Here is a 12624-nt window from a genome sequence, read left to right as displayed (position 1 = left end):
CTTTCCAACTAAGCATAACATCTCCCCAGGGTCCTGTTCCCACAGTAGCCCTGAGCCCTCATCCCTCTACATTCTCACCCATCTCCCCACTGCCATATCCAAGCTCATCTCATCCAAGAGGCCTATATCCTGCACCTTCAACCCCATTCTCACTAAATTTCTCATGATCCAGCTTCCCTTTATTACCTGCATTTTAGCTGATATTGAAAATCATTCCTTCTGCTCAGGCACTATCCCCGACATTTCAATACCACCATTGTCATAACCCTGCTCAAAAGTCCCACCCTCGACTCCTCTGTCCTGGCTAACTACTGGCCAATTTTAACTCTCCCTTTACTCTCCAAGGTCCTTCAGTGTGTAAGCACCCAAAATCCATCTATCTCTCCCACAATTTCTTGAATGAATCACTAAAATTAGGTTTCTTCCACATAGCAGCAAAACAGCCCTAACCAAATTTATGAATGACATTCTCTCTGACATTATCTCCTTATCCTCCTTGACCTCTCTGCCATCTTTGGCACGTTTGGTCACATGGCCCTCCTCCAATGCCTCTCTTTCATTGTTGAGTTAAGTGAGACTGCTTTTGCTTGGCTCCACTCTTACCTAACTAGGTAACTAAGCATCTCTAGCAATGGCTTCTCTTCCCACCACTGCACTATTACCTCTGGATTCATTTCTCACTTCTCTTTCTCATCTACATGCTGCCCCATGATGACATCATCCAAAGTCATGGGATCAGCTTCCACTTGTATTTGGAGAACACCCAGTTGCGCCTCCCCATCTCCTCTCCTGATCCTGCCACTGCTGTCAAACTTCCTGCCTGAAATCCAGTCTTGGATTATCCGTAACTTCCTCCAGTTAAATATTGGGAAGACCAAAGCTATTTTCTTTAAACCCTACCACAAACTCTGTAACCTTATCAGTGACTGCACACCCAACTCTGGCCACTGTCTCAGGCTGAACCAGACTATTCTTAATCTTAATATCCTACTCAATGCCAACTTGAATCACCAGCCTCCTATATCCTCTCCAATATAAAGACCACCTGCTTTCACTTCCATATATAACATACCTACATTGTTACTACCGCCATCTGCCACTGAAATCATCATTACCTCCTGACTTGATTACTCCAATGTTTTCCTGGCCACCGTCCCATCCTCCACATTTCATAAATTGCAGCTTATCCAAAACTCTACTGCCTTTATCCTGTAAGGGGAAAATGGGAAGGCTTCTCCTCCCACGAGCGGGCCCCCTGATATAGAGGGTCGACGATCACCCCAACCCGCACAACAGCCCCTGAGTTAGCAGATAGAGACGAATGGCAAGGTATAATGATTTTTTATTACGAATGTCCGGGAACACCTCTCATCACAGCTGCCTGTGAGTGGAGATGCTCCCCGAACAGCACAATCACACAACTTTTATACATTTCAAAAACCCCTCCGTTCCCTGGTAAGACCTCCCTAGATCTCTAATTGGACTACAAGCTCATTGAATGTATTCAAGTCACAGATAGATAGATTTTTAACCAATAAGGGAATTAAGGGTTATGGGGAGCAGGTGGGTAAGTGGAGCTGAGTCCACGGCCAGATCAGCCATGATCTTGTTGAATGGTGGAACAGGCTCGAGGGGCTAGATGGCCTACTCCTGTTCCTAATTCTTATGTTCTTATGTTCTACCTTATCAGTACTACTTCTCTAATTGGACTACCTTATTAGTGCTTCTTTGGATTGACAGGCCAAGACCCTCGTGACCACCTTAGGCCGTGACTAGAATGACTTCATTAGGTCAGAATTTATTGATTCTCCTTGATGCCCATGAGTCTGCCTCGAGCCTCTTCGCAAGGTCTTATCAATGTCTGTTTAGGTTCTCACATCGTATCCTGTCGGAATTGAATTGATAACTTCTGGAGCCTTGGTACTGGAATGTACAAGGCCAAAGAGAGGCCTTTTACCTCCTTATGGGTCGGTGCAGGAACCAACACTTTAACCCTTGTCCCGCTGGTACCCCTAATGCCAAATTTTTCTCTTACATTTCCCCCCTTTTGGCCCTTGGCTATACGCCAAGTTGGCCGTATTTCCCGATAACTATCTCCCTGTCGGCAAGTTCCAGATAGGTCCGTTCACCTGGGTGGCCATCTCTCAAGTTTCAGGACCTCCTGAGACCTTTTCCACAGAGTTATATAAGGTAAGTCCTTCCTGTAGGAATGGTTAAATTTTCATCCCTTATGGCCTTAATCATAGTGTGTGCCCTAACGTATCGTTTGGCCTGTTTAATTCGTGCACAGGTTAGCCCTACCAGTACCATCAGGACCAGGTCTTGTATTACTACAAGTGCATGTGATATAATTCTTTTGCATGGGTGGATCTGAATATTAAGTCCAATGTTCCACAGTTTTGAGTACCAAGGCTGGTTGGCCAGCATCGCGTTAGTGTCTCTTTGTAGGTTTGTCTATTTCTTCCATCAGCTGGATATTGCACCAATCGTTCTTCACTTAATTCGGGTATGTTTTTCTTGCGGTTCCCATACCGCCTCCTTGTACCCTTCTCGGAGGGTGTCCTTGACCGTTTCCGTTGTCTCAAGATGTATGTGGTATCCATTTATGTCTATTTTTCCCATGGGCCTGAAACAGAAGTTAGGGTTGGTGATGACACAGGGGGTGACTCCTCCCCTGGTCTTAATCGTCGGGTTGGCTGCTCCTGTGCTCACGCACCAATCTCCATTCCCTTGTGGAGCAGCGATTGTTTCGGAATCGTGTTCAAGAGGAGCGATACTCAGCATGCATCCGTTTGTTTGGTGGAATCTGCAATCATGATTCGTCATTCGTGGCGTACCTCGACATAAAATCACTTGATTATTTTTATAGCAATCGGTTATGTCAATGCCTTTCGTACTAATTTAATTTTAATCACCCGTCTGGCAGGCTGATGGTAACAAAACCGAGTTTGGTTTCTTACTTCACCGATATTATCGATCTGGTATAAGGGGTCTCCCTGTGTTACATCATACTGTGGTATGGACAACACAAATCCGATCATATTCACCCGCCCAGTAATACATCTGAATTTTGGCACCCATGCTTGACTATTCCTTCGTACCTCACACGTGTTATTCATTGTTAAGTATGCTGTTCGGGATCCAATCTGGTATGTCCCCCATTCTGGAGTTGCTCCAAGTTATGTTGTACTTCACTTAATATCCAGGCCCCATACCCGGTGTAAACTATCTCAGTTTGTAATCATTTACTTATGTCGTTCCTCATTGCGTGGATCAAATTTATTGTCTTGGTATGCTTCTGTAATGTATGGGCCACCTGTAACAGTTTCCCTTCCGCGCCATCTCCCAACCGCGCATGTAGGGCTTGGTTATCCATGTCCCTCCCCAGTAAATCCCTCAAGATTTGCGTTAAGTTGTTAACCCAGTCGTCTATTGCATATGGAATTCATCGTCGCAACACCTGCCGCATAACCCGTGCCTAGTGTTTCCAGTATTCCCCTTTTTGTTCAACCGTGTCCTGTTCCCTTTCTGACATTAAATCTCAGGATAGTGGATTCCGGGCCTTCGAGGATCCGTTATCAGGTTCTGGGAAAGACTTATAGTTTCATTCCCACAGAAGCTAGGAAGAATGATATCCGTTAGGTTTAGGTTAAGTAGTCGCTGACCCATCCCAAATTATATCCTTTCTTTAGATTCTTTTATTACTAGCCCCCCTTTGGCTCCAGTCTTTATGGACGGGCTTATGGGGGGACTTGCGTGGTTGTGCTGGGAAGAGTTGTTGTCCCCACGGTGGTTGTCGGGGCAGCGGTAGGGCTTCCTTTGGGCGTGTTTGGTGTCCCAGCCGGTCCTTTATTCCGGGTCCACTGCATTGTCATCTTTCCTCCACACTCCATCCTCCCCCCTTTTTAGGTTGTATTCCTTCTTGTTTGCGCTGCGCACGATCAGTACCGGCTTCTCCGTGTTATTACCATGTCACGCTTCGGGACATACACCTTATATTCCAAAGACCTCCCTTGGTCTTCATTTTATCCCACTGGCTAGTTTTCCTAAACATCCTGGGGTCCCACTCCCCTTTTTGTTCCATTCTGTTCCCACCCTTCTGTTTCTCTTGCGGGGTGGATTTGGTTGCTTGTTTGCAGCTTCGTCTGCTCAGGCATGAGCTTCTAGAACTGAAATTCCATCCAGTTGGATTTCTGCGCCCTTCCCCTTTTGGTCCGATGAACTTGCTCCTGTCCTCGGAATATATTGGCGCCCATGGCATCGGCAGCCTGCTGCATTACAACCTTACTTAATACACTATACATAGCCATGCGTTAAAATAAGTTCTGTCCTTGCTCCAGTCCTTGGCTGCTGGGATGCATTTTTCGGCAGTTAAATTAAACAAAGCCCCATCTCATGTAGTTGTGTCTTCCCTGCGTGTGCTATATCTCTCGTAGTCCATCTGCATGGGCCGTAAGGTTCCCAGTATCCTGAGTCTCCAGAGTCGAAGTAGCTGCTGCGGTCCCATCTCGGTGAGTGTTTTATCTGCAAATTTTAAACAGATAGCCTGGTCGTCACCAGGTGTTAGGTTCTGGTCTACTCATCTTTTATCCATGCATGTTGAGGTCACTCTGTGAAATCAGAGGTAAGGGTTAGTTTGGGTTTGTGGACTACATTTACCCACCGTGGGGTACATTGGCTCTATTGCCATAGGTGATGGTGCCATGGCTGCGCACTGCACTATCCGTCTGGTCCCATTTTTTTTTAAAACCTCTTCCAGCTTACTTATCTTAGCTTTTAACTCTTGAATTTGTTTTGTTTGAGTATCTTTTATTTGTATCAGGCGAGTATTATTACATAGGCTAGTTCTGTTTTATTTTTATTCTGACTATCGCACCATTTCCTCTATCTGTCAAGTGAGTCTTTTTTATTCTATTAAGAAATCCAAATGAATAATGTTCAGTATAAAACAGCCTTCAATGGAAAGGGTTAACTCCTTTACAGATTTGTAAGAAGGCCTGATGTCATTACGTGACTTCGCGTAATCATCCCAAATTTTTTTTTTAAGTCTTTGTGCTTTCAACACTTGCTTAGAAATTAGGAATCCGTTAAACCAGCAGAAATCATTAGTAAAGCCGTCATAATAAAAGTCTTCTCATCAGGAAAGACGGCATTTTAGATTAAACTCCAATTTTTTCTTAACTTCTAATTCAAGTACTTGCCAAAGATTTTTTTTTAATTGATTTAAAATGAGACCACTCATTTTTAATAGCTATTTTGTTTACTGAAATCCAATTTTCACACAAGCTGTACATATTCCAACATTTTGGTTTTTTTTACGGTCCTGTTCACTGGGCAAATCTTGTGTTTTATTTCTCTCTCAGCACAAAATCTAAACTTCCATGCCAGTTCCATTTTCTATAAGAATTTTAAAATTCAGTAAGATTTTCTAATTCCCAGCTTTTTTCTTTCTGTGCTGAGTTTGCATAGCTTAGATCTTTTCTCCTCATTATTTTCAAAACCCTCCTGCTTGTTTAGACTGTTTGGGACTTTTCTTGATAAACAACGTCCATTTTGGAAATCTTTCAAACTGCAGTGAAACTTTCTCGTAATTTAAAATCATTATCAATGGAGAGTGTTTTTTACCTCTTCAAATTCTTTTTTTTCAATTAAACCAATATTGTTCTCACAGCCAATATCAACTAGTATTTAGTAAGTTATGTATTTTTCCATCGCAAACAGCCCTTTTTTTTCCAGCACCTATTTAGTACGTTACGTCTTTTTTTTTCAGATCTCCTTTCTTCAAATTAGGTTTTGTATTTTACACGGAGGGCTCGTGTCTCCGTAAATTTGTTAATTTAAAATCATCAGATACTCGAAGACACTTTTTCTTTCAAATTTGTTCAATTTGTTTTCTTTCAAAGTTGCGCCTTTATCTTTTTTTCTTTTCTCCATAACTAGAACGGAGTCTAGCATGTAGGCTTTGAGGGCTGCTTTTCTTTATTTCAAATGTTCCAGTTTCAAGGCAATTACAATGTCCTTTTTTCTAAAGCTTGCCGTTTTAACATTTTTTCAAAAGTCCCTTTTACACCTTCGCAGATAGCTCACCACTCGCCCAGGAATTTGACCTGATCCCTGAAGGTATTTCTAGATTGTTTCCAAACCTTTTAGTTTTATTTCCTCTTTTTTTTTAAGAGATCAGATGTAATTTAATATTTTTTTTTCGTTTGAATCCATCTCAGTATTTTGCTGTGCCTTCTCTTAATATCATCTGAATAAATCCATACCTGCGTTTCTAACTTAAAACTTCCTACATACAGGACAACACTACAAAGGTTAAAATTTTTTTCACTCTGTCTGAAAAAGTGGATGGAACTAAAACAAACAGACAGTTCCCCCATTTTTCCAAACAGGCTTTCAGACACAGGAAAAATTCATTCCGCAGTCAAAAAAATCACACAAGGACTCTCACTCAACGACAGACATTCACAAAAGTCTCTTTTTATTCAACAAAGCTTATTAATTGTTTGGCCGGCTCTATTTTGTTTGGATACATATGTCACTTAAGATAGTCACTATCAGCTTTTTTTATGGCATTACATAGTTACGCAAGTTACAATTAATGATTGGTTTTATTCGCCTTTTTAATAGCCTTGTTACCTATCTTCTTCAGGCTATGAGGGTCTTGGGCACTCCCTTTAATTCGTGTTCCGTATGGAGGATGTTATTTATATCTATATGTCTTCCCTTGGCGCCGTACACTCGTACTGCCTCGCTTTGGGTCAATATATCCCATCACTGCGGGGACGTCATCTCCATGTCCTCAATATATATGTCTTCCTTTGGCGCCGTACACTCGTACTGCCACGCTTTGAGTCAATATGTCTCGTCCCTGCACCGTGCGCTCTTACCACTTTGGGTCAATAGACCTTCCTCTATATCTTCCCTTGCGTCGTACTAGCGTGCTACCTCCACACACGCATTTTAGGATGCACCTCTTGACCCCCTTCCACTCCTAGATCGTCCCTGTTCTCCGTCTCCGTCATTCCTGGACCTGGTACAAATGGTTCTTTGTACAGATATCCTTCCCTTGCAGTTTACAATGCCACAGCTCTAACTTGAAGGTGATAAATTAAAACATACTCACCCAACAGCTCGGTCATTGTTCCGTTCTGGAAATCCATACCCTGCTCACAGCGCCAAATGTAAGGAGAAAACAGGAAGGCTTCTCCTCCCACGAGCAGGCCCCCTGATATGGAGGGTCGACGCTCGCCCAAACCCGCATAACAGCCCTCAAGTTAGCAGACAGAGATGAATGGCAAGGTATAACGCTCTTTTATTACGAACGTCTGGGAACACCTCTCATCACAGCCGCTTGTGAGTGGAGATGCTCCCCGAACAGCACAATCATACAACTTTTATACATTTCAAAAACCCCTCCGTTCCCTGGTAAGACCTCCCAGATCTCTAATTGGACTACCTTATTGGTGCTACTTTGGATTGACAGGCCAAGACCCTCGTGACCACCTTAGGCCGTGACTAGAATGCCTTCATTAGGTCAGAATTTGTTGATTCTCCTTGATGCCCGTGACTCTGCCTCGAGCCTCTTCGCAAGGTCTTATCAATGTCTGTTTAGGTTCTTACATCGTATCCTGTCGGAATTGAATTGATAACTTCTGGAGCCTTGGTACTGGAATGTACAAGGGCAAAGAGAGGCCTTTTACCTCCTTATGGGTCGGTGCAGAAACCAGCACTTTAACCCTTGTCCCACTGGTACCCCTAATGCCAAACGTTTCTCTTACAATCCTATCCAGACCAATTCATGCTCGCTCATCTTTTCCATCCATGGCCACACCTCTCTATACATATTTTCCCCCAGCCATACAATCCATCCCCATACTCTCTGATCCTCAGAGTCCATCCTCTTGTTCATCCAGTTTCCCTTCACTCCACCATTGGCAATTGTGCCTTCCCAGCTGCTTAGGTCCCATTCGCTGGAATTCTATTTGTAAAACCCACTGCCCCTCCACTTCTCTTCCCTGCTATAAGATGCTCCTTAAACCCTGCCCTTGCAATTCAATTTCTCCTCCTTTGGCTCAACATCTATTTTTCTTAGGCCTCTGTGAATTGCCTTTGAATGTTGGTCTACGTTAACAGCACTAAATAAATGCAATTGCTGTTGTTTGTTGTTGATTACATTAATGGAAAATGTCTTTCTTTTTTCAGCCTGTGACCTTGTGTCACAAGGGATTTTGGCTCTTGTCAGTTCTACTGGCTGCGCACCTTCCGCCTCACTGCAGTCCTTTGCAGATGGAATGCATATCCCTCACCTCTACATTCAGCGCACACCAGCTGGAACTCCACGTTCTCAATGTTCTATTGCAAGAAATACAAGAAACAATGATTACACGCTTTCTGTCCGTCCTCCTGATTATTTCAATGAAGTCATTCTTAAAGTAATCACAGAATTTTCTTGGCAGAAGTTCATGATCTTCTATGATGATGCATATGGTAATAACATAACCTGGTTTTCCTTTTAATTGTCCAGTACAAATAACTGTACTTGAATTTATAGCTTTAATACTGATGCAAAACTCACAATTCTTTAGATTACAATGATTTGTTTGATTATACATTTGAGCAAAATGATATTTAAGGCAAATTAAATCAAAAGTCTGAGATAATGGCTATGTCATGTTTTCTGTGACAAAACCAGTGTTTATGTGTTAATGCTATAATACTGAAAGTGGATCCAAACCCAACAATTCAAATAATTGGTGCAGTAGTATAGTTGGAGCATGGTTGCATCCAATACAAAGGGTGCAATAAATGAAAAGCACAGTTTATCAAATTAAAATGTTTGCACTTTATTATTATGGCATTGATATGTGAATTTGAAGGGACATGGCCTTTCTCCCCTTCCCAACATCTGTAATGCAGAAATTCTGTGAATTGCCTAACCAACAGAGCAGGATAACATAGGAGCAAGTAATGTAGTGGATAGAGGTGAGCACTGCAATAACTGATAATGCAGCACTACAGGTACATAACATGGCAATACAGGCAGGCTTTGCCGTGCTTTAACTCCCCACAGCTTCACTTATATCGGATTGTCCTTCTGCATTCAGCATCTGGCATTGCTGTTTGCTGCCTTCGGTGTGGGCAAATTAATCACGGAACAAAAGTATTAAACTATAGTAATGTGGGATACCCAACATCTCATAAAAGAAACAAAATTCAGCAACTTACCTGATTTGTTTTGGCTTTGGTGGCCCTTTCCTAATAAAGCATAATTTTCCTTGCTGGTTGTTGAAGGCAAGTTTTTAGTAACTGGTCCTTTTGATGTGGAATTATTCTTCATTTGGAAATTGCAATCACTCAACTGGTTATCACTTCTGAAGTTTGTTCCTTTGGGTGCTCCCTTTAGCATCTGGTTAATATGTTTGCATTAAATTCCTGTCTGTACTATTTTAATGCAGTTGCTAGCTAATTTGTTTTAAATGGGTTATCAACGGCAATAAAATAGCACAGGCTACAATTTAGCACAAACATATTAACCATTGCACTGAGTAGCTCACAGAGAAAACTAAACCCCCTAATGTGCAGATTGTGGGAGTGGAGGGTGTACTTGTGAGCTGAATATTGTAGTCAGTGCATTCCATATGCAGCAGATACTATCATTTTGTTTTGTAGCTGTAGCTCTCAAATTCCCAACCAGCATGTCTGGATTACCAATCAGTTTGTTCCTTACTGGGGCATTGCCCACTTGTTAAAGTACTAAACTGTGAGTATCACAGCTGAGCTCTGATTTTTTTGGCTTAAATTTCTGCATAGTTGGTGTCATGATGCTGCCAACAGGAAACTGCAGTATTTGGAAATTGAGAGGCTCACACATTTATTTTCCATTATGGACATTTTCAGACATCATCATCTCTGCCACCACTGTTTTTTCTGTTGTTTACTTAATAACCCGCCAATAGGTTCATCTGGCAGATATAACACAAAAATGAATTGAAAATATTTCAATCTAATTAGTTCGTACCACAAGAGGCCACTAAAGTTCTCCATTAAAATTAAAAATATTTAAGGGAAATAGATACTGCTTTTATTTTAATATGTGAATGGTGGATACTTGTGGTTATTGTATGTAACATGGTCATAAATTTAATAGGACAACTATAATTTGTTTCTTATAATACATTAACCAACCTGCTGAATGAATTCTCACACTTAATTTTTTGAACATTTGAACAGATATTCGTGGGATTCAAGAATTCTTGTGCCGAGCTGGTCAGCAGGGAATAGAGGTTTCACTACAAAAGGTTGAGACCAGCATAAGCAACATGTTTACAGGCCTTTTTTCTACCCTTGGGTTTGATGAGCTAAGCCGATTCCGAGACATGCTTCGAAGAGCCTTACTTTTCCTTAACCCACGTACTGCAAAGACCTTCATTAGCGAGGTAACAAATTTCATATCTTTGATGAATTAAACATATAAATAAGTGACATTTAACATTATGAGCACAATCAAATATATGTGAGAAATTTCTCCAAATAAAAACAAAAAACACCTGCTAAAAATCTGAAACAGAAGCAGCAAATGCTAGAAAAAGCATAGCAGGGTCATCCAGTAAGGATAAAGAAATGTTATTCTTTCAAGTGTAACCTTTCATCAAAAGCAGGAATAATTATTCCGCTACATTTGCCGTATATTATGCTTATTATGCGAGGTTGACAATAGTTTGTTAAAATAAAATATTGCCTTGAGCTTGGTGTCTAGTCCCTGTTGGGTAAAGTAAGTGTAGATCTTACTATACTTGTGGATGCCCTATGAAACGACTCATTTTGATTTAGAAAATACCCTGATCTTTTGTGGTGCTGCACATGGGGAGTCAATCGATGCATTGATTCAAAATATCTGTCATCTCCTACTGTAAACTGCTTAAAACATTGCAATCCTCTCATTGGTTCAAGTGTCATGTATAACTCTATAATCTTATTATTATACTTTACTATATTACATCACATGCATACAGATCGTCATTATACCAAAACTATAAAAAATATGTTTAGAACATAACCACAATTAAACACATTTACCAAAAGTGAAAGGAGTGTTTTTATTATGGACACCATGTGCATTGCTGTACAGTTTAACTCATGTTTAATAGTGGTTCCTCTCAACTTCATTTTTTTTAACAAGCTTTTTACATACCTGTTCTAGAACGCTATTTATTCCCTGGCCAATTATGACTTCCCTCCCTCGGTTTCATCTGTCCTTTGTGCTCCTCTCCTGTTTTGTTTATACTTAAGGCTTGTTTCATTTCTTGTAGATCCCCCACCGCCCCCACCGCAACCCCCCCACCCCACTCGTCTTACTAGTTTAAAGCTTATGCGACCAACGTTCTCCCTGAGCTGTGCAGCCACACAGCGATTAGGAGCTGGTGCTGACCACTCGCCAGCTGTAACTCTGGAAAAGATACCGTGCAGCACATTTAAAGGGATTCAGATCTAAAATTAAAATTAGAGGGAACATTTTATGCCATGTCCCGTTGGGGCTCTGGTCTCATTCCGGTTTACGTGGAGCCCCTCCCATCGGTACAGCTCCTTCCTGTCCCAGTACTGGTGCCAGTGTCCCATGAAAAGGAACCCCTCTTTCCCACACCAGCCCTTTAGCCACGTGTTAATTCTCCTGATCCGTCTGTATCTATGCCAATGTGCATGTGGCTCGGACAGTAATTCGGAGGTTATTACCTACGAGGTCCTGCTTTTTAATTTTTCTCCTAACTCCTGATACTTCCTCAGCAGGACCTGCTCCCTATTCCTAACTATGTTGTTTGTTCCGACATGGACCATTCCCTTTCCAAATTCCTCTCCAGCTGCCTCCAGATATCCCTCCCCCTGGTGTCGGGTAGTCAACACATCCTTCTGGACTCTTGTTTGTGGCTGCATATCTATCATCCTAATTATATCACTATACATTTCTATTCTACTCTTTCCCATCTCCGCCATGCCCCCACCCCCCCCCCCCCCCCACCTGACTGTGAATGTGTTTTGGATAAAACTATCCAGAAATTCTTTCCCCTTCCTTATGTTTCAGAGTGTCTTTAATCCACACTGAAGCTCAATAACTCTGAGCCAGAGCGACTCAAGGCAGAGACATTTCCTGCAGATGTGGGAATCCGGGACAGTCTCACTGTCCATGAACTCCCACATACCACATAGCCTGCCCTGTAATCTCTAGTTTTTTTTATGTCTTTCTTTATTGATAGCCTGAATTAAAATTAGGTAGACTGCTTTTATTAAACAAATTACTTAGGGCTAGAAATTACATAGCGACCCGTTTGGGGTGCTAACTTTACAGGGAGCGCGAAAGTATCGTTGAGCGGTAAAGATTTGATTCTGCCAGGAACTTCCGCTTTAGTGCTCCAAGAGGGAAGTGGAGCACTAAATCAAGCATTATCACTTCACTTAGAGTGCAAAAGGGAATGAGAGGGATGGTATCTGCAAAGCACTGAGCAATATTCGGAGCATCACTACTGGTTTTACCAGCTCCTTCCTGTAATATATTTGCTTCATAGGTTATTTGCTTATAAATTCACAGCAATATATTGCTATTAAGAACTAGTTGATTTATTAGCAAAG

General features: G+C 41.7%; 1 protein-coding gene across 1 annotated transcript in view; it reads left to right on the top strand.

Moving 5' to 3' along the window:
- Window positions 1-12624, top strand: part of LOC139262477 (glutamate receptor ionotropic, delta-2-like) — a 644533-nt gene that overhangs the window by 263524 nt on the left and 368385 nt on the right. The window contains exons 3-4 of the mRNA XM_070877660.1: window positions 8206-8490; window positions 10234-10439. Of these exons, the coding sequence (XP_070733761.1) occupies window positions 8206-8490; window positions 10234-10439 (491 nt within the window). The remainder of the gene's footprint in view (window positions 1-8205; window positions 8491-10233; window positions 10440-12624) is intronic.

The sequence above is a fragment of the Pristiophorus japonicus genome, chromosome 4, assembly GCF_044704955.1.
Source record: "Pristiophorus japonicus isolate sPriJap1 chromosome 4, sPriJap1.hap1, whole genome shotgun sequence".
NCBI lineage: Eukaryota > Metazoa > Chordata > Chondrichthyes > Pristiophoridae > Pristiophorus > Pristiophorus japonicus.
This window is presented reverse-complemented; position numbering and strand designations above follow the sequence as displayed.